At 47.1% G+C, this 18,822-nt stretch overlaps 1 protein-coding gene across 1 annotated transcript in view; it reads right to left on the reverse strand.

Moving 5' to 3' along the window:
• Nucleotides 1-473: 473 nt before the first annotated feature.
• Nucleotides 474-18,822, reverse strand: part of TNK1 (tyrosine kinase non receptor 1) — a 36,190-nt gene continuing 17,841 nt past the window's right edge. Inside the window, 9 exon segments of the mRNA XM_087947607.1 lie at nt 474-917; nt 1,465-1,560; nt 2,659-2,684; nt 2,687-2,928; nt 2,930-2,990; nt 3,092-3,168; nt 4,039-4,245; nt 17,293-17,387; nt 18,088-18,234. Of these exon segments, the coding sequence (XP_087803733.1) occupies nt 795-917; nt 1,465-1,560; nt 2,659-2,684; nt 2,687-2,928; nt 2,930-2,990; nt 3,092-3,168; nt 4,039-4,245; nt 17,293-17,387; nt 18,088-18,234 (1,074 nt within the window). The 3' untranslated portion in view covers nt 474-794.

The following is an 18,822-nucleotide window of genomic DNA, read 5'->3' on the forward strand; positions in this document are numbered from 1 at the left end:
GGTCAGAAGGGACCCTGGAGGTCATCTAGTCCAAGCAGAAGACCCTACACCATTTTTGACAGATGGGAGTCCAATCTCTCCTTGAAAGCCTCCAGGGATGAAGCTCCCACAACTTCTGAAGGCAAGCTATCCCATTGAATATAGAATAACAGAGTTGGAAGGGACCCTGGAGGTCATCTAGTCCAACCCAATCTCTTTCCACTCTTCCTCCCTTCCTTCCTCTTCCTCCTTCCAAAGACGCCCCAGGAGATGCCTTAACAGATGCTGGTTCCTTTTTATTATGTGCTGATCCATATTTACACCAGAGAAAGCCAGGAAGCCCTTCCCTCCAACAGCCCCCCCGCTTTGGCCCGCTGCCCCCACCCAAGGCGCATGGGCATTTGGTGAGGGGGGCAATCCTTCCCCCCCTTCTGAACATCCCCCCCCCCAAATACAGCAAGCGTCTCCATTGGGGGGGGAGGGGGGGAAGGGACCCTAAATAGTTCCAAGCTAGCCGTGCTCGTAAATGAGGGAAACCTGCAGCTCCTGGGAAGAAGCCGAGTTCTAGAAACAACGGCGTCCCTCCTCCAAGAGGACTAGCAACCCTTGGTGCCCCGAGCTTCCAGAGGAGGGCTTCACCCCCAGGCTGCCCAACCGGAGCACTGTCTCTTGGGCCGAAGGGGGGAAGGGGCTGGCTGGGGGAGGGCCAGGCCAGGGATGCTTTCCTGCCCCACCGGCAGCAGCACAGGTGAGCCGGGATCCTGGGCTACCTGGGCCCTGCCTCCCCCCTCTGCCCTCTGCCCCCCTGGCCCTGCTCAGGTGCGGAGCCCCCGGCTGAGGACGTAGCGGGAGGCCATGGCCAGGTTCCAGCGGTGCTTCTCCAGGATGCGACGGCATTCGTCCCACGAGAGGGAGCTGAGGTTGAAGAGCTGGTGGACCTGTGGGAGGGAGGGAGGGAGGGAGGAAGGAAGGAAAGGAAGGAAGGAAGGGAACAAAAGGGAAAGGAAGGACATGGGAGTGAGAAGGGAGGAAAGGAAAGGAAAGGAAAGGAAAGGAAAGGAAAGGAAAGAGGAAGGAAGGGAAGGAAGGAAGGGGAAGGAGGGAGGACATGGGAGTGGGAAGGAAGGGAGAAGAGGGGAGGGTGGTGGGAGAAAAGAAGGGGGAGGGAGGGAAGGAAGGAAAGGAAATAAATAAGGGAAGGAAGGAAGGAAGGGAACAAAAGGGAAGGGGAGGGAAAGTGGGAAGGAAGAGGGAGGGAGGGAGGAAAAAGGAAGGAAAGTAGTTGGGAAAAGGGAGAGGGAGGAGGAAGTGGGTCGCAGAATCCCCTCTGGCCCAAGACAGGGGTGTCGATCCTCCCCTTCATGACTCCCAGAAGCCACCGCTGGGCAGAGAAGCCCCTCCCTCCCCTCCCGCTCTCCCCTTCCCCTCCCTTCCCGCTGGCGGACCCTGCGGGGGGTCGTTGAGGGGGGCACGCTGGCTACCCACCTTCAGCAGCTGGACGGTTTTGGGGACCTCCCAGCCGTTCATCCGCAGGGCCTCCAGGCACTCCTCAGTGGTTACTCCGTGCACCCGGTCTTCCACCTGCGCCGAGGGGAGGGAGGGAGGGGGCAGCGTCACCCGAGGCCCTCTCCCCCCCCCAAAAAACCCCCTCTTTCCTCACCGCCCCCCAACCTTCAAGGTAGTCCCACTTCCTTGGGACTACAAAACCCATCTTCCTACTACAAAACAGAACCTAGGAGGACGATTTGGGGGGGGGGGAGGGCAAATTGAAGAGCCAACCCGTTCAATCAAAACACCCACTGGATACGGGCGGTCCTCAACTTAATGACCGGCATTATCGAGCTCCCCTCCCAAACACTCCCGCCGCTAAAGCCGAGTTACTGCCCCGTTTTTGCCACCTTTGGGGGGCCGCCGGTTGTTAAGGGAACTGCAGTAAGACGGCTGTTAAGTGAATCAGGCTTCCCTGCCCTCCCCAAGGGGGATCGCCCGGGATGCTGCCACCGTCATAAATGCAAACCAGCTGCCGAGCGTTTGAATTTTGATCCTCCCCCCCAACCACGGGAGTGCTGCGATGGTCGCAAGTGTGGGAAAACAATCCCAAGTCTCTTAAAAAAAAAAAAATCAGTGCCGTTGTAACTTCGGTCACTAAACAAAGCGTTGTAAGTCAAGGACAGCCTTTAAAGAATTGGTCCAAGGGGTTTCCCCATTGTCTTTCTAGAGCCAGGGTCCCCCAACCTTGGCAACTTTTAAGACTGGCGGACTTTGACTCCCAGAATTCCCCCAGCCATCTTCGCTAAGATTTCAACTCTCTCTGCCTGCTTCCTCTCTTTGTCATCCCTTCCTCTGCAATCTCTCCGCTCTAGGAAGTAGGGAAAAAATGCGCTATGGTTGAATGGAGGATTCTGGGAGTTGGAGTCCACCAAGTCTTAAAGGTGCCATGGTTGGGGACCCCCTGTTCTAGAGATCATCTCTGCCAAACATCTCTGGGTGGTCTCCTTTCCCATCCTTTCAAGCTGCCCAGTCCACCGCCGATCCCTCTTCCGCCCCCAGGGGAAACTGACCCCCCCCCCGCAGCAGCCCACATCCAGACGGGGAGATCAAGGCCCAGATGGATGCCCTCACAGCACCCCTGTGGGAAGCCACACAGACGTGCCGAGCAAGACCAGGTGGGAACCTTACCTCTTTGATCTTCTTCTCGATCTCCCCATGGTCAGCCGCTGCCCGCCGGGAGGGTTTGGCCCCCCGGCGCCTTTGGGACCCGGCCGGCCCATCCGCTGCTCCTTCTCCTTGGGGCCCGCGGGCTCTGCCTTGGGCAGCGCCCAGGACGGCAGGGCCGGGTTGGGGATGCGGGCGGCGGCGGTGGCGGGCTTGGTGGGTGAAGGGATGGGGGCCGGGAGGTCGCTGAAACGCCGCTGGGGAGCCCGGCTGGGTCCGTCCCCCGGAAGGGGGGAACTTGGCCTTGGGACGCAGGATGGACCACTCGGAAATAGACTCCAAGCTTTTGGAGAGGCCTGTAGGGGGCAGCAGTGGGGGGAGGAGTTAATAAAACGGGGTGGGGGGTAGAAGACCAGCCCAATTAAGGCTCTCCATTAAGGGGAGGGGGGAGACTCACGGGCCAGTTGCAGCAGCTGCTTGCTCTTGCTGGGAGTCGGGGGGCTGAGGTGCCCCCCGAGCGGCTTCGGTTTTTTCCTAGGATAAAGGAGAAAAACCATCAATGTTCCGGTTAGTGACGGCCGATTGCAGGCAGTTCTCTCTTTACAACCAATTCGTTTACCCACGGAAGTTAACAACGGCATGGAAAAAGGGACGTATAACCAGTTCTCGGACTTATGACCGTTTGAAGGTAGAAGAGCAGGGGGAATGTCACTTACAAGCTGATCCTCGCACTTATGACCGTTTGAAGTTAGAGCGGCATGGAGAAAGTGACTTACAACTGGTCCTCGCACTTATGACCGCTGCAGCATCCCTGCGTTCACAGGATCCAAATACGGACGCCTGGCAACCGGCATATATTTACAACTGTTGCATCGTCCCGGGATCACTTAATCCCCTTTTTGTGACCTTCTTGGATGGCTTCCCCCAAGCAGGAGGAAGCTGGGTTCACTGAATGACCACATGACTCACTTAACGCCAGTGGCTTTCTTCACACCTGCGGCAAGGCAGGTTGTAAAAGGGGGCGAAACTCCCCTAAACGGTCTCATTTGGCCACAGAAATTGTGCTTCCCATCTTGATGATAAACCGAGGACTACCAAGAATTCCCTTCAAAGTGTGGAAATTCAACCCGGGCCCAAGTTGTTCCCCGATCCCACGCACATGGCTCCCCTGGGGTCAGTGAGAGAGTTGGGGTTGGGCGTCCAGCCACCCCCTCCCCCTTGCTTGGGATGACGGCCTTAGCCCTGTTTTCTGCAGCCTGGATAGAAAATGCAGTACCACTGATGGCCACTGGTGGACAGTATGCACTCAAACACTGGAGATTTGTTCTGCACGGATCCTAAGACACACTTTTCTTCATGTTAAGTCTATCTCTGTGTGTAGGTATGCGTTGCCCCCTTACGTACTCCTCCTTCTGGTCCGGAGACCCCCATCCTCGCTCAGGTTCGATATCCCCGTGACTCAGGTGGAGGAAGGAGCTTCGGATGGGGTGGCTGATCCGCGGACTTCCAACAGGGGGCGCTCCTTCCTCGGCTGCTGTCGCGATGGAAGACGGGAAGATGCCGACTTTGAGAGTCCGCTTGTTTTGCCCCCGCCAGGTGGAGGATTCGGGGCTGGAGGGGGGAGAAAGGGGAGGAGGGATGAGAGGAATACGCCCCACAGCATTCTCCATTGGGATTTTTCTGAGTTGATGGGACTACAACTCCAGTGCCGTTAAAACTTGGAACGATCGCTAAACGGGCAGCTTATTCATTGCCGTCAACTAGCATAAGGGTATACAAGCTGGGCCACTTTTAAGACTTGTGGACTTCAACTCCCAGAATTCCTTAGTTGGCTGGGGAACTCTGGGAGTTAGAAGTCCACTAGTCTTAAAACGGCCAAACTTGCACGCGTGCGTACACACAAACACACACTAATGCACACGATTCTAACTCCCTCCTCACAAACCAGCTACAGGACATCATCGACTAAAAACAATTTCTTTAGCAACCGTTCCAAGTTACAACCAGAGAAATGAGATGGAGGGCCGTTTTTCACCCTTAATGACATTGCCGCATCCTCGCGATCAAAAATTTTCAGGGGGCCGGGCAACAGACTCAAATTTACGGCAGTGGCATCCTCCCAGAGTCACACAATGATCATCCTTCTGACAAGCAGAGTCAAGGGGGAAAGCTGGATCCACTTATCCACCCGTACGACTAACTTTAACCCCCCTGCGATGGTTCACTTAACGACGGCGTCAAGAAAGGTTGTAAAAGGGGCATTGGTCTTACCTGATATGCTGCTTCTCGGTGTGCCGAGCAGAGAATCCAAGGAATGGGGCATCCCAAAGCCGGCTGTCCTAAGGGTGGGCAGCAGTCTGGTCCCGCGTCCGAGTCTATATGCACCTTCTGTAGCGCCCGCCTGCCAAAGGCCGCTTCAGCCGAAGCAAAGGCGTCCAGCTTGTAGTGCCTTGTGAACGGGGATCCAGAAGACCACGTTACTGCCCTACAGGTCTCCTCGATGGAGGCCGTGTCACCCATGCCACCGTCGTGGCTGCGCTTCTGGTCAAATGGGCTGTCACTCGCCTGGGCGATGGGAGAGCTTGGAGCTCGTAAGCTTTGGCGATGCATGCCTGTATCCACCGGCCAATGGTCGATGGTGTCACCTTGTTGCCCAGCGTGGAGGGCTGGAAGGATATAAACACGGATTCTGACCTTCTAAAGGAGGCTGTCCGTTTTAAGTAAGGCGCGGAGGGCCATCCTGATGTCCAAGGTGTGCGATTTCTTCTCCAGGGCGTGGGTTGGGCTCGGAGAGAAGTCTGGCAAGGTTACGACCTGTACCCTGTGGAATGAGTTCACCTTGGGGAGGAAGGAGGGATCCAACCGCAGGACCACCCTGTTTGGGTGGAATATGCAAAGATCCTCTCTTATGGAGAGAGCCACCAGCTCAGATATCCGTCTGGCCGAAGTGATGGCCACAAGGCAGGCCACCTTGAAAGTGAGGAAGCGCAGGCTGGCTGAGCGTAATGGTGCAAACGGCACTTATCAGAGCTTGTAGTACTATAGGCGATCCAGGTGTAAGCAGTCGGTTGGAAGGAGCTAGATGGCTCGTCAAAATTTGATGGAAAATCCATGATTTTGTAGGGCCCGGATTGTGATCTGCAGATCCTGTCGCCCAGAGGGGAGAGGAAGACTGTATCAAGGTATCGTCCAGGTAACATTGGATGGGCACTGGGATCACCCAGAGATGTGCCGCCAGCAATTTGCTGGAAGTCCTGGGCGCTAGGGATAGGCGAAAGGGCCTTGTGCCGATAATGTCGGCCCATGTAGTGGAACTGCCGGTGGGACAGCCAGATGGGTACGTGGAGGTACGCCTCCGTCAGGTCTGTAGATGTTAGGAAGTCGCCTTCTTGGATGCTCTCCAGTATTGACTGCGGGGACTGCAAATCTGGAATTTTCTGTAAATTAGACATTTGTTCAATCTTTTCAGGTCCAGAATTGCTCTCCACCCCCCAGGTCTTTGGGACTACAAACAGGATGCAGTAGAACCCCTGCCCGTTGGTCCTTTGGGACCTGTTGAATGGCTTGGATGTCCAACACGTGTTGGACTGCTGTCTTCATGTGGCCTCTTTTTGCCTTGTTCCTTGAGATAAGGTGGATTACAACTGGATAATTAAATCGTATCCTTCCCGCTTTATATTTTGGGACATACTGGACTACTAGAATAACCTAGTGGATATTACTATACATTTTTTCTTTTCTTTTTCTCTTTCTCAATTTTTAATTTTTTTTCTTTCAATCTTTTACTGAGATTGGTACCTTTTTTTCTATTTTTGTTTTCTTTTTCCTATCTCCTTTACCTTTTTACATTTAACATAACAAGGATTTTTTCCCCTTTTGATTCATTTTTATTTTTATCACTTTCTTTCCTGAATTTCTTTTTTCCTTTTGGATTTTGGTGATCTCTCTGGATTTGTGCAGTGCCCCATCCCCGGTGGAATATTTTGGATTAGGGCATAGAGGGGTTGAAGAAAGAAATTTGGAGAAAGACCCCGTTGTGGAATATAAATTGATTTTGAATACAAAATGGAATATAAAGTGATTATTAAGAGACAACAAATACAATATCAAAAAATGAAAAAAGCAACAAACATCCGCTCCATCTTCAGCCTTGGCGGCTTCCAGCTCCGGAGGACAGAGATCCATTGAGTTGTGTTACAGCAAGAAAAGAGGGTTACAATGTAGGTGGAAATTAAAATGATCCTTCAAACATTACAAAAGCCAAAAGGGAGAGTGGATGAAAAAATAGGGAATGTAGAAGAAAAGGTAGAGTACATTCAACAGCTGATGATAAAAAATTAGAACTGATAGGAAAAATAGAAGAGAGCAGACATAACAATAAAAGATGACAATTATTACAAACTCAAACAACAAATCAAGATAGATCTGGAAAAATGGGGTAAGATGTAGTTATCGCTAAGAGGAAGAATTGCAGCGATTAAGATGAACATATTACCAAAAGTATTGTATTTGTTTCAAACAATTCTGATAAAATTGGGGGATTTTTTTTTGAAGAATAAAATAGTACTGAAATACATACGGCAAGGAAAGAAACCAAGAGTTAATTTAAAGACGTTGCAGGATGCAAGAACCAGAGGAGGGTTTGGGTTACCTAATTGGGAAATACGCTGCTCAAAAACATAAAGGGAACACTTAAACAACACAATGTAACTCCAAGTCAATCACACTTCTGTGAAATCAAACTGTCCACTTAGGTAGCAACACTGATTGACAATCAATTTCACATGCTATTGTGCAAATGGAATAGACAACAGGTGGAAAGCAGAGGCAGTTAGCAAGACATCCCCAATAAAGGAGTGGTTCTGCAGGTGGTGACCACAGACCACTTCTCAGTTCCTATGCTTTCTGGCTGATGGTTTGGTCACTTTTGAATGCTGGCGGTGCTTTCACTCTAGTGGTAGCATGAGACGGAGTCTACAACCCACACAAGTGGCTCAAGTAGTGCAGCTCATCCAGGATGGCACATCAATGCGAGCTGTGGCAAGAAGGTTTGCTGTGTCTGTCAGCGTAGTGTCCAGAGCATGGAGGCGCTACCAGGAGACAGGCCAGTACATCAGGAGACGTGGAGGAGGCCGTAGGAGGGCAACAACCCAGCATCAGGACCGCTACCTCCGCCTTTGTGCAAGGAGGGACAGGAGGAGCACTGCCAGAGCCCTGCAAAATGACCTCCAACGGGCCACAAATATGCATGTAGCTGCTCAAACAGTCAGAAACAGACTCCATGAGGATGGTATGAGGGCCCGACGTCCACAGGTGGGGGTTGTGCTTACAGCCCAACACCATGCAGGACGTTTGGCATTTGCCAGAGAACAGCAAGATTGGCAACTTCGCCACTGGCGCCCTGTGCTCTTCACAGATGAAAGCAGGTTCACACTGAGCACGTGACAGACATGACAGGGTCTGGAGACGCCGTGGAGAACGTTCTGCTGCCTGCAACATCCTCCAGCATGACCGAGTGGGTCAGTAATGGTGTGGGGTGGCATTTCTTTAGGGGGCCACACAGCCCTCCATGTGCTCGCCAGAGGTAGCCTGACTGCCATTAGGTACCGAAATGAGATCCAGACCCCTTGAGAGACCATATGCTGGTGCGCTTGGCCCTGGGTTCTTCCTAATGCAAGACAATGCTAGACCTCATGTGGCTGGAGTATGTCAGCAGCTCCTGCAAAACGAAGGCATTGATGCTATGGACTGGCCCGCCCGTTCCCCAGACCTGAGTCCAATTGAGCCCATCTGGGACATCATGTCTCACTCCATCCAACAACGCCACGTTGCACCAGACTGTCCAGGAGTTGGGGGATGCTTTAGTCCAGGTGTGGGAGGAGATCCCTCAGGAGACCATCCGCCACTCATCAGGAGCATGCCCAGGCGTTGTAGGGAGGTCATATAGGCACGTGGAGGCCACACACACTACTGAGCCTCATTTTGACTTGTTTTAAGGACATTACATCAAAGTTGGATCAGCCTGTAGGGTTTTTTTCCACTTTAATTTTGAGTGTACCTCCATATCCAGACCTCCATGGGTTGCTAAATTTGATTTCCATTGATAATTTTTGTGTGATTTTGTTGTCAGCACATTCAACTATGTAATGAACAAAGTATTTAATGAGAATATTTCATTCATTCAGATGTAGGATGTCTTATTTTTGTGTTCCCTTTATTTTTTTTGAGCAGTGTATATTATCAGGCCACGGTATTAACCTGGATGAAAGAATGGGTTACACTGAGAAATAGAAGGTTGTTGATGTTAGAGGGACATGATTTGCAATTGGGCTGGCATGCATTTTTATGGTATGGGAGAAGTAAAATACATGGGTATTTTCAAAGGCATATGGTTAGGAATGCATTGTTATTAGCGTGGGGAAAAACAATGCATTCCAGAGGAAAAACCAGAGGACATTACATGAAGATTCCAGTCTGGCTATCAAAGATGGAAGCACTTATACACCCAAATGTTTGTAAAATGGGAACTATTGCTAGATATAAAGATATCTTAAATGAAAAGGGGGAGCTCAAAAACAACTGAATGAACAAGGGTTGGAAATGCATTGGTACTCATATACGCAAATACAATCAAGATATGAAAAAGATATTAAAGCTGAAGAGATTCGTAAGGTGTTGACAGAATTGGATAAAATATTAGCAGGAATGGAAGATAAGCCAATCAAAAACTGTATTGCTATTTACTAGGTGTTAAATTAGAAGAGCAAGTTAAGGAAACGATAGCATAGGCAAAAAAAATTGGACAGAAAATGGCAGAAGCTATGGGACAGGAATTATAAATTAACAATATCGACAGCATATTAAAAAAACTTGGTCCTCGATCTCATTTTTCCGGTTGTAACTTGGAACGGTCGCTAAATAAATTGTTTAGGAGTTTCCGGTTTGTCGGCTTCGCGAGTGGCAGGGATTTGCGAGCTGCGCGATCCCTGCCGCGCTAGCCGTTTTGGGGCTCCGACCCAGACGGGTGCGGAGCTAGGCTGCCCTGCAGGGGCAGCTGAAGGTAGGGGATCGGAGAAGGGTTTGGGGGTGTTGCAGACCCCCTCCCGGCCCGGCAGAACCCCCTTTTCCCACGACAGTGCAGCGGCGATCCGTAATGGCCGCCACAAAGAAGCTGGCAGCCGGGTAAGAATGCGCAGGAGGAAGTGGAGAAAGTGCTTGAGAGGAGAGTTTTTCTTGGTTCCTAGGACTCTAAGATATATTTGACAAAATTCCTGAAAAGTATGACTTTCTGAATGATACCTTCGAGAAGAGGAAAAAAGCGGCAGTTTAATGGTGCTGAAAGGATAGCTTACCCTCTTTTTACAGAATAAAAAGTGAATATTAAGAAACCTATTTTTTTTAGGTGAAAACTGGCTTTAAGCGATGAGTGGGAAAAGAGAGGACTAAAAAAAAAATATTTGTATGCTAAGACTTTGTTGGAGGAGATGCCTTAAGGATTGAAAGACTAAAATATATTGCAATAAGATTTTAAGAAACAGATTTGGACTTTCTTTTCTCTGATTGATACTACCTTAGGAGGAGAGAGTGGGAACTCTGTCTTGGTTTGGACTGACTGATAACTTTGGGATTGCCTTATTTTTCCTTTGGAATATTCTGACTGTTGTAAGAGAAAAGAAAAGAAAAGATTTATAATGGCTTCTTCTATCGAGGAACTGAGAAAAGATTATGAGCAAGCAAAACAAAATGGTAAAGCTGGTTTGAAAGAAGCCTGCCTTTTTTTGGAAATGGCGTTTATTAACTATCAACAAACATTGCAACAGATGAAGACAGCAGAAGAACAAAGAGAGGAAGCCATCTTTAATAAATCTCAGAACTCGACCAAGAGGGAAGGAAGAGGGAAAAGAAGAGAAATAAAGGACTTAAGATTTAAAAAAACATTTAAGAAAGGGAAAAATAAGGTGCAAAATCAATATAAGGATGGTAAACAAAAGGGAAGAGGAATACGACAGAGAAGGGAAGCCAGTAAGGCAGAGGCTAGAAGAAGGGGGGGTAGAAAGGTTTGTTGGGAGAAGAAAGAAAGGGAAAAGGTGGAGAAAAGTTACAAAGTTTTGAAATTAAATGGAAAAAAAGAAATTTTTTTTAGGGATAAAGGATAAGTATAATTTTTTCAAAGAGATTTTGCAAGGTACATAAGATGATATTGTAGTATTGTATCAGAAATAGAAAATTTAAATGGCTTGAGAGTTGATAAGAGATTAAAATGTTGAAATGTTAATAATGATTGGTTTGAAAATATAATATGAGGGGAGATTTAGAATATTAAACTTTAATTAAAGAGTTTAATAAGATTATGGTATTGATGTTATTATAAAACTTTCATTATAGTATTTTGTTTTTAATATTTAGATCTATTGTTTAACTATGTATTTAATTGTTTTGGATGTATTATTCAGTTAGAATGTACCAAGCAAAATCGGATTGGATATTTTAAAGATTAATTTGATTAATTTAGTGGGGAGATAGAAAGGCATCATACTCTGATTAGTGATTTCAGGAGAAATTTCTTTTTTTTAAAAGGATTGAGACAAAGGTACAATAGAGAATGGACAAAAGATATAAATATAATGACTCAAATTAAGATGATTAATTAAGATAGAATTAAGAAGAGTGAGATATGTGGAGAAGTTAATATAGAAGACTTAGAATGGTAAATAAAATAAGTAATGATATGTAAGATGAGCATGAATATAATTGAAGTCCATGAAAAGAGAGATACCTGGGTCCAAGTTACTTTCCAAAAGATCCTTTTTATGTTTTGTGTGTTGTGTGTATATGTTGTTTTTTTGGGGGAGAATTAATAAAACCTTGTAGAAATATAGAATGAGAATAATGGTAACTAAGTCAGAAAAAAATAGATGAAATAATAATAATAAAATTGAATAAGAGTAAAGAGAAATAAAGGGAAATTGGATAAGAGGTTTTTGTATGTTTATATGGAAATGGTTTAAAACAGAATTATAGTTTATCTGACTTGTTAAATTTATAATGGAAAAAGGTTAAACATGTAATGGATAATGATGACTTGTGTGTTTTGAAAATTAATAAAACTTGTTTAAAAAAAAAAAAACTTGTTCAAGAATGTTTTATAGATGGCACTTTGCTAAGATATTCAAAGATAAATCAGCCAAATGCTGGAAGGGCCACCAGACACCTGGAACATAATACTATATATGATGGCCTTGCAAAGAAGCTAAAAAATATTGGATAAAAATACACACATGGTTGGAAAAAATGATAGAACAACATATAGATTTGAAACCTGAAATATTTTTATTAGGGATTGTACCTGAAGGCTACAGTAAAAAAAAAAAAAGCATATTTAATCATACACGTATTAACAGACACTAAAATTGTATCTGCTCAGAATTGGAAAAGTGGTAAGATACCGGCAGAGGGAAAAGTAATCGAGAAAATATTTGAACGTGCAGAGATGAATAGGTTAACATTGGTAACTAAAGAAAAAGAAGAAATGGTATATTATATGGTATGGGGTTTATTTGATCAATGGTTGGAAAGTAAAAGAAATTACAATTAATATTTTTTCAACCAATATAACAATAATCCCATTTTCTTTTAGCTACTATTGCATATGTCTTATCATTTTTAACAAACTTAAAATTTCTCTATATTTTCACCTACTCCATTTTAATTTGTTTTACTTTGGAATTATTGTAAATATAAAAAAACTTTTTAAAAAAGAGATGGGGCAACGTATGAAGAAACTTGGGGGTGGGGGAGAGGAATCCAAGGGAGACCTAGTCTCAGGTCATGCCCTCTGGGGTTGCTTCCTATTGATTGGTGAATAGGCTTAAGCACCCGCCAATGGGGGGGCTGGATCTGTCATCACTTGGAGCGGTGAAAGGGGCGACGGCCTCTGCCTTGAAATGGCCGCTTGCCTTGGAAGTGTCCTCTGTTTCTGTACTTGAACTCTGATCCGTCCGGCTCCCAACCTGGTCTGTGGGTATATGCCCTCTGGGCTTGAGGGGCATCAAACCCCGTGCCGGTGGGCCGAAAGGAAGCCCCACGGAAATTTTTTCCACGGCGATCAGCTGGTCTATGAAGAGAAGGCAGGATCTTTCTCCCATCCTTAGTCTCCACCAGAAGGCACTCTAGGGCCTCTCCAAACAGATTGCCCCCCTTGTAGGGAGCAGAGGCTAGGTTCCACATATTTTTCGTGTCTGCCTTCCAATAGCGAAGCCACAGTAGTCGGCGGGCCACCACCGAAGAGGAAAGGGCCCTGGAAGCAAACTTGGCGGCAGTTAAGGTGGCATCTGCCGAGAATTCCGTAGCTGCTATCACTTTGTTCATATCTTGGTGGAAGCGGAGGTCACCAGGGGGAACTCTCGCTTGTATCTGGCGGAGCCACATCAACGTGGCCCTGTTGAAGAATGAGGCGGTTGTCGATGTTTTGATTGCCATGGCAGCGTTCTTGTGCACCTTGCGGAGGGTCTGCTCCTCCAATTTATCCCCTGGGTTCAGACCCTGCTCTACATGGGTAGGCAGGATGGGGGAGGTTACTAAGGCCGCCACCGGGCCATCTACAGTTGGTGTTTCCAGTGCCTTGGAGAAATCCGGGGCCACATTATAAAATCTTCTTTCACTGTCATTTAGGGAAGTGGACACTGCTGGTTGGGCCCATTGCTGTTGGACCAGGTCCCGGAATAGGTCAGGGGAGGGGATTTCCTCGCTCTCTATGGTTGGCTGTGAAAAGAGCAACTCATTCGGGTCCAACGCTGGCTCCGCTCCCATACCTGTTGTGGCTTTGGCCTTGAACAACAAGGATTTAAAGAGGGATGGGGAAAAGAGCCCTGTGGGGGATCCCTTGTGTTGCTCTTCATGTTTGGGATTTTCCAGGGGCTTCGGAGCAGCCTTAGGTCTTTGTTGCAGGCCTGCCGCAATGCCCTGCGCTATGGCCTCCGATATCAGGATTTTCATCTGGTCAGAGATTTCAGGGCCCTGACTCTCCTGTGGGCCAAGTCCCGCCACCGCCGTGGGAGTAAAGCTGGCCTCTGGCGCCCCTTCCTCCGCTTAGGCGGTGGCTGCCCTTCTCCTGGCGGCGGCTTCGAATCAGGAGCCATAAAAGCCTCGTCGGAGGGCAGAGACAGCTGCTCTCTGGCGCCACCTGGCGACCCGGCCTGAGAGCCCAGCGGGCTCTGGTGCTTCGCGCCGATTGGCTGGCTGAGTTGCTGGGCTGGAAAAAGCGCGGGAAACCCCAACGGTTTCCTCCGCGGGGGTCTCCGCCCCTCCCTTTAGCGCTGTTTCCGCCTCAGCGGCCCTTTTGTCAGCGGCCTCCAGGCGGCCCCTCAGGGCATCCTTCTCCTCGGCCTTCGGGGCTCTCTGGGAGGAGAGGGCTCTCGCCTTCAGCCTGGCGGCGGCTCTTCTGGCGGCCGACTTGGGCCCCGCGGAGCCTTTCGGGGACTCTGGTCCTCCTCCCCGCTCGGCCCTGCCGTTCCCGGCTCCGCCATTTTAGTATCCGGGGCCTCCGGACCAGGCAGGCTCGTTCCTGTGAGGAACCTTTTGCTGCCGCCGCGGCTTTATTTCTCTCTCAGCCGCTCTAGGCTTCCCCCGGGCACTCGTTCGTTGCCTGCGGGGCTCGGTGAGTGACCTTGACGGGATCGGGACAAAAGGCGGGCTACGCCAAGCGGGCCGGGGGAGCCAGCCTCGCCCTTTAGCCGTCTTGAGAAGGCTTCGGAGCCTTGTTACGCGGGGCCGTCAGAACCCGGGGAACAATAAGTGCGTCCTCTCCTCGAAGAGCTCCGTCTTCCACGGGTCTCTCGGCTGAGGGAAAAGGCCGAGTCCGAAACTGGGCATGCGCAGGCCAGGGAGGCGTGGCCTAAAGGTTGATTGACTCCCCCTCAGAAGAAGCAGAGTTAACCCCTTCCTTTCCTTGGAGTCTCTGCTCAGCCCACTTTTCCCAGAAAACTTTGCGAGATGGGATAGAGCAGAGTGGAAGAATGGAGTGGAATTAGAATAGAATAGAATAGAATAGAATAGAATAGAATAGAATAGAATAGAATAGAATAGAATAGAAAATAGAAAAATAATAGAATTGGATTAGAAATAGAATAGAAAGAATAGAAATAGAATAGAATAAATAGTATATAGAAAAGAAAAATAGAATAAGGAATAGAATTAAAAATAGAAAAACAATAGTAGAATTAGAAATAGAATAGAATAGGAATGGAATGAAATAGGAATAGAATAGAAATAGGAATAGAATAAGAATAGAAATAGGAAAAGTATAGGAATAGAATAGAAATAGGAATAGAATAAGAATAGGAATAGCATAGGAACAGAATAAGAATAGAATAGAAATAGGAATAGAATAAGAATAGAATAGGAATAGAATAGAAATAGGAATAGAATTGGAATAGAATAAGAATAGAATAGAAATAGGAATAGAATAGGAATAGAATAAGAATAGAAATAGGAATAGAAATATTAAGATTAATATTAAGAGCAACTGTGTTCTCTTTGCTGATGATGTAAAGCTGTTCAATACCACAGACAATACTGCTACCCTTCAAAAAGACTTCGACTATGTATCAGAATGGTCAAACAAATGGCAACTTCAAATCTCAACAAATAAATGTTCTGTCTTACATATTGGCAAAAAAAAATCAGAAAATAAAATACAGGCTGAATAGTCAAGACCTTGTTGATGATCCAAGCTCTGTAAAGGACCTTGGAGTAACTCATCTCTAATGATCTAAGTGCTAGAGCCCACTGTAACTACATAGCCAAAAAGGCATTAAGAGTTGTTATCCTAATCCTACATAGCTTTCTCTCTGGTAATATCACACTACTAACTAGAGCATACAAAACATTTGCTAGACCAATACTCGAATACAGCTCATCAGTCTGGAACCCCAAACCCCCAAAACTTTAACCTTAGACTGTCTACTATTGACCTCACCCCTTTCCTAAGAGGTCTGTAGGGGGCGTGCATAAGTGCACCAACGTGCCTCCCATCCCTGTCCTATTGTTTCTTTTATTTTTCTTATATGTACCCATTTCATGTATTCATAACTATGTATATACTTATACGTATTATCTTGTAAGCAATTGACAAACCAAATAAATAAATAAATAGAAATAGGAATAGAATAACAATAGAAATGGAATGGAATGGAATAGAATAGAATAGAATAAGAATAGAATAAGAATAGAATAGAATAGAATAGAATAAGAATAGAATAGAATAGAATAGAATAGAATAATAGAATAGAATAGAATAGAATAAGAATAGAATAAGAATAGAATAAGAATAGAATAGAATAAGAATAGTATAGAATAGAATAAGAATAGAATAGAATAAGAATAGAATAAGAATAGAATTAGAATAGAATAGAATAGAATAGAATAGAATAGAAGAGAAGAGAAGAGAATAGAATAGAATAGAATTCTTTATTGGCCAAGTGTGATTGGACACACAAGGAATTCGTGTTTGGTGCATAAGCTACTACAATGATGCTAAACAGCAATTAGCAGGAAGATGGTTGGCTTAGATCAGTGGTCGCCAACTGGTGGCCCACGGCCCACTGGTGGGCTGTGAGAAAATTTTGGTGGGCCGCAGAGAAATCTCACCCCCCCAAGCCAATTAACCCAGGCTGTGCAGCCCACATGGCCTGAGGGAACCCTCCCCGCCCACTCACTCCTTACCCGGCAAACTTGCCTGCTAAATTGCTATTTTTCCTTTTTCCGACCCTCAGCTGTTCTTCTGTGCAGGGAGATTTAGATTAGCTAGGAAGCAGGAAACGGTTGGATTTCTTGCTTTCTAGCTAGTCTTTAGATCTTCAGCTCTGCTTTTAAGCACAGCCGAACCTCCCTTAGGACTGAAGGTTCTATTATTCCGTGCAGACTCACAGCAAGCAAATTTGACAGACTGAGCTAGCCGATGGCAGATAGATAGGTCACTGAATGATTCTGTGAGCAACTCAATCTGCCTGCCTGCTTTGCCTGATTTTGGGTAAAAGTTGCTCCTTTTTTTTTATTAAAAAAAAATCAATATTTACATACATGGTGTGTTGTGAGTTAATTTTGTGCTAGCAAATTTTATCAGTTTGCTTGCAAGCAAATTTTATATGACAGACTGACCTAGCCGATGGCAGATAGATAGATTTCTGAATGAATCTGTGATTCTGTGAGCAACTCAATCTGCCTGCCTGCTTTGCCTGATTTTGGGTAAAAATTGCTCTTTTTTAATAAAAAAAATTCAATATTTATATAAATGTTTATAATATTTACATACAAGCCATGCCCAGCCAGTTACATGCCCACCAAGCCACACCCACAAATTAGGCCCCACGCCCACAGAACCGGTTAGTGGTCCCTGGGATTTAAAATTATGAGTTTGGTGGTCCCTGCGGTCCAAAAGGTTGGCGACCCCTGGCTTAGATGACCTCGCTGATCCCTGCCCTCCAAAACGACCAGGAACAGAGGCGAGAAGAGATCAAAATCAAAGAACGGGGTGGTGGTGGATTGGAATTAGAAACTTGAAAAGCAGGATGGCGATTAATGAAGGGACAGGAAGTGCAATTGGAGAGGGGGGGGCTGAAGGAGAGGAGAGCAGACCCCTTTCCCCTACCCCTCACTCACCTGCCTTCGATAATAGTGATCGGGTCGTTGGCTTCCAGCCTGAGCCAGCCGGGCTCCCCAAACGCACGACTGGCCGTCGTCTCTTTGGGACGGAGCTGCGTTCAAAAGAGACACGGCGTGGTCAGAAAAGGCAGGAGGGCAACATTCCCGTTGCTAAGCGAAACAGTCGTTAAGGGGACTCTGGGCCTGGCAAACTCTCTTCCTTCCGGATGTGTGGACTTCAGTTCCCAGAATCCCCAGGCAGTGGTAACACATGGGCACTGCTAAGAATTCTGGGAGTTGAAGTCCATGTATCTTCATAACTTAAACAAAAGGCCTCCAAACGTGGCTCCTTTTAAGACTTGTGGACTTCAACACCCAGCATTCCCCCAGCTCACTGTGGAATTCTGGGAGTTGAAGTCCACATAGCTTCACTACCCTAAACCAAAGACCTTCAAACGTGGCCGCTTTAAGACTTATGGACTTCAACACCCAGCATTCCCAAGCTTGCTATGGAATTCTGGGAGTTGAAGTCCACATATCTTCATCTCTTAAACCAAAGGCCTCCAAACCTGGCCATTTTAAGATTCATGGGCTTCAATTCCCAGAATTCCACAGTCAGCTGGGGAATGCTGGGAGTTGAAGTCCACAAGTCTTAAAGGGGCCCTGTCTGGAGGCCCCTGCCCTAAACTGGCCTGATGCCAGCCACCCAGCAGTCCCAACCTGGCCAATTGCTGGCCGGACAGGAATCTAAAGATTTCGGGCACCAGGACCCCCCCATCCCAAGTGTCATCTGAACCCAGCCTCTCCTCTCACCTCCGACAACAAGTGGATGATTTCCCGGAATTTGGGCCTCTCTTCCGGGTTGTGAGCCCAGCATTTCAGTGCCAGGGCGTAGATGCTCCTGGGACAGTCCTCCGTTCGTTCTAAACGTCCTCCTTCTCGGTCAATTTTGATCATGATCTGTTTTTTGGGGGGGAGAGATGTCGGGAAAAATAAAAATAAAACATCCAATTCAAGGTTAGGAGCACACAAAATCTGCCTACAAGCTCAAAAAGTCAAATTTTAATTTCTTTAAAAAAGATTTTTGCTGTCTTTCTTATTTTGATAAATAAATAAGCCCGATATTTCTTCCTTTTCCTGTTTTCCCCACCACGACAACCCTGCGAGGTGGGTTTGGGCTGAGAAAGGGACTAGCCCACAGTCACCCAGCCCTTTTCATGCCTAAGGGGGGTCTAGAATCCCCACCCAGTTGCTTTCATGCCAAAAACGGGACTAGAACTCCCAATCTCCTGGTTTCTAGCCTGATGCTTCAATCACTGGACCAAACGGCTTCTAGATGGCAGCCGTCATCAAACCTTTGCCCATTTTTATGTCTGTTTTATGCATGAAAAAAATAAACAAAGTGGAGGTTGATTAAAATGCCCTGTTGCCTGGCAGCCATCTTGACTTTTTTGCCCTCCCCTGACAATGCATCTCCACTCCCAGTGCCATATCGGAAAGCACGCAGCTTCTGAACCGCTCTCGGACTGGTCCAAAGCTGCCCAACCC

Source organism: Notechis scutatus, chromosome Z (assembly GCF_049901735.1).
Source record: "Notechis scutatus isolate UNSWTSFEM ecotype Mainland chromosome Z, rNotScu1.2, whole genome shotgun sequence".
Taxonomy (NCBI): domain Eukaryota; kingdom Metazoa; phylum Chordata; class Lepidosauria; order Squamata; family Elapidae; genus Notechis; species Notechis scutatus.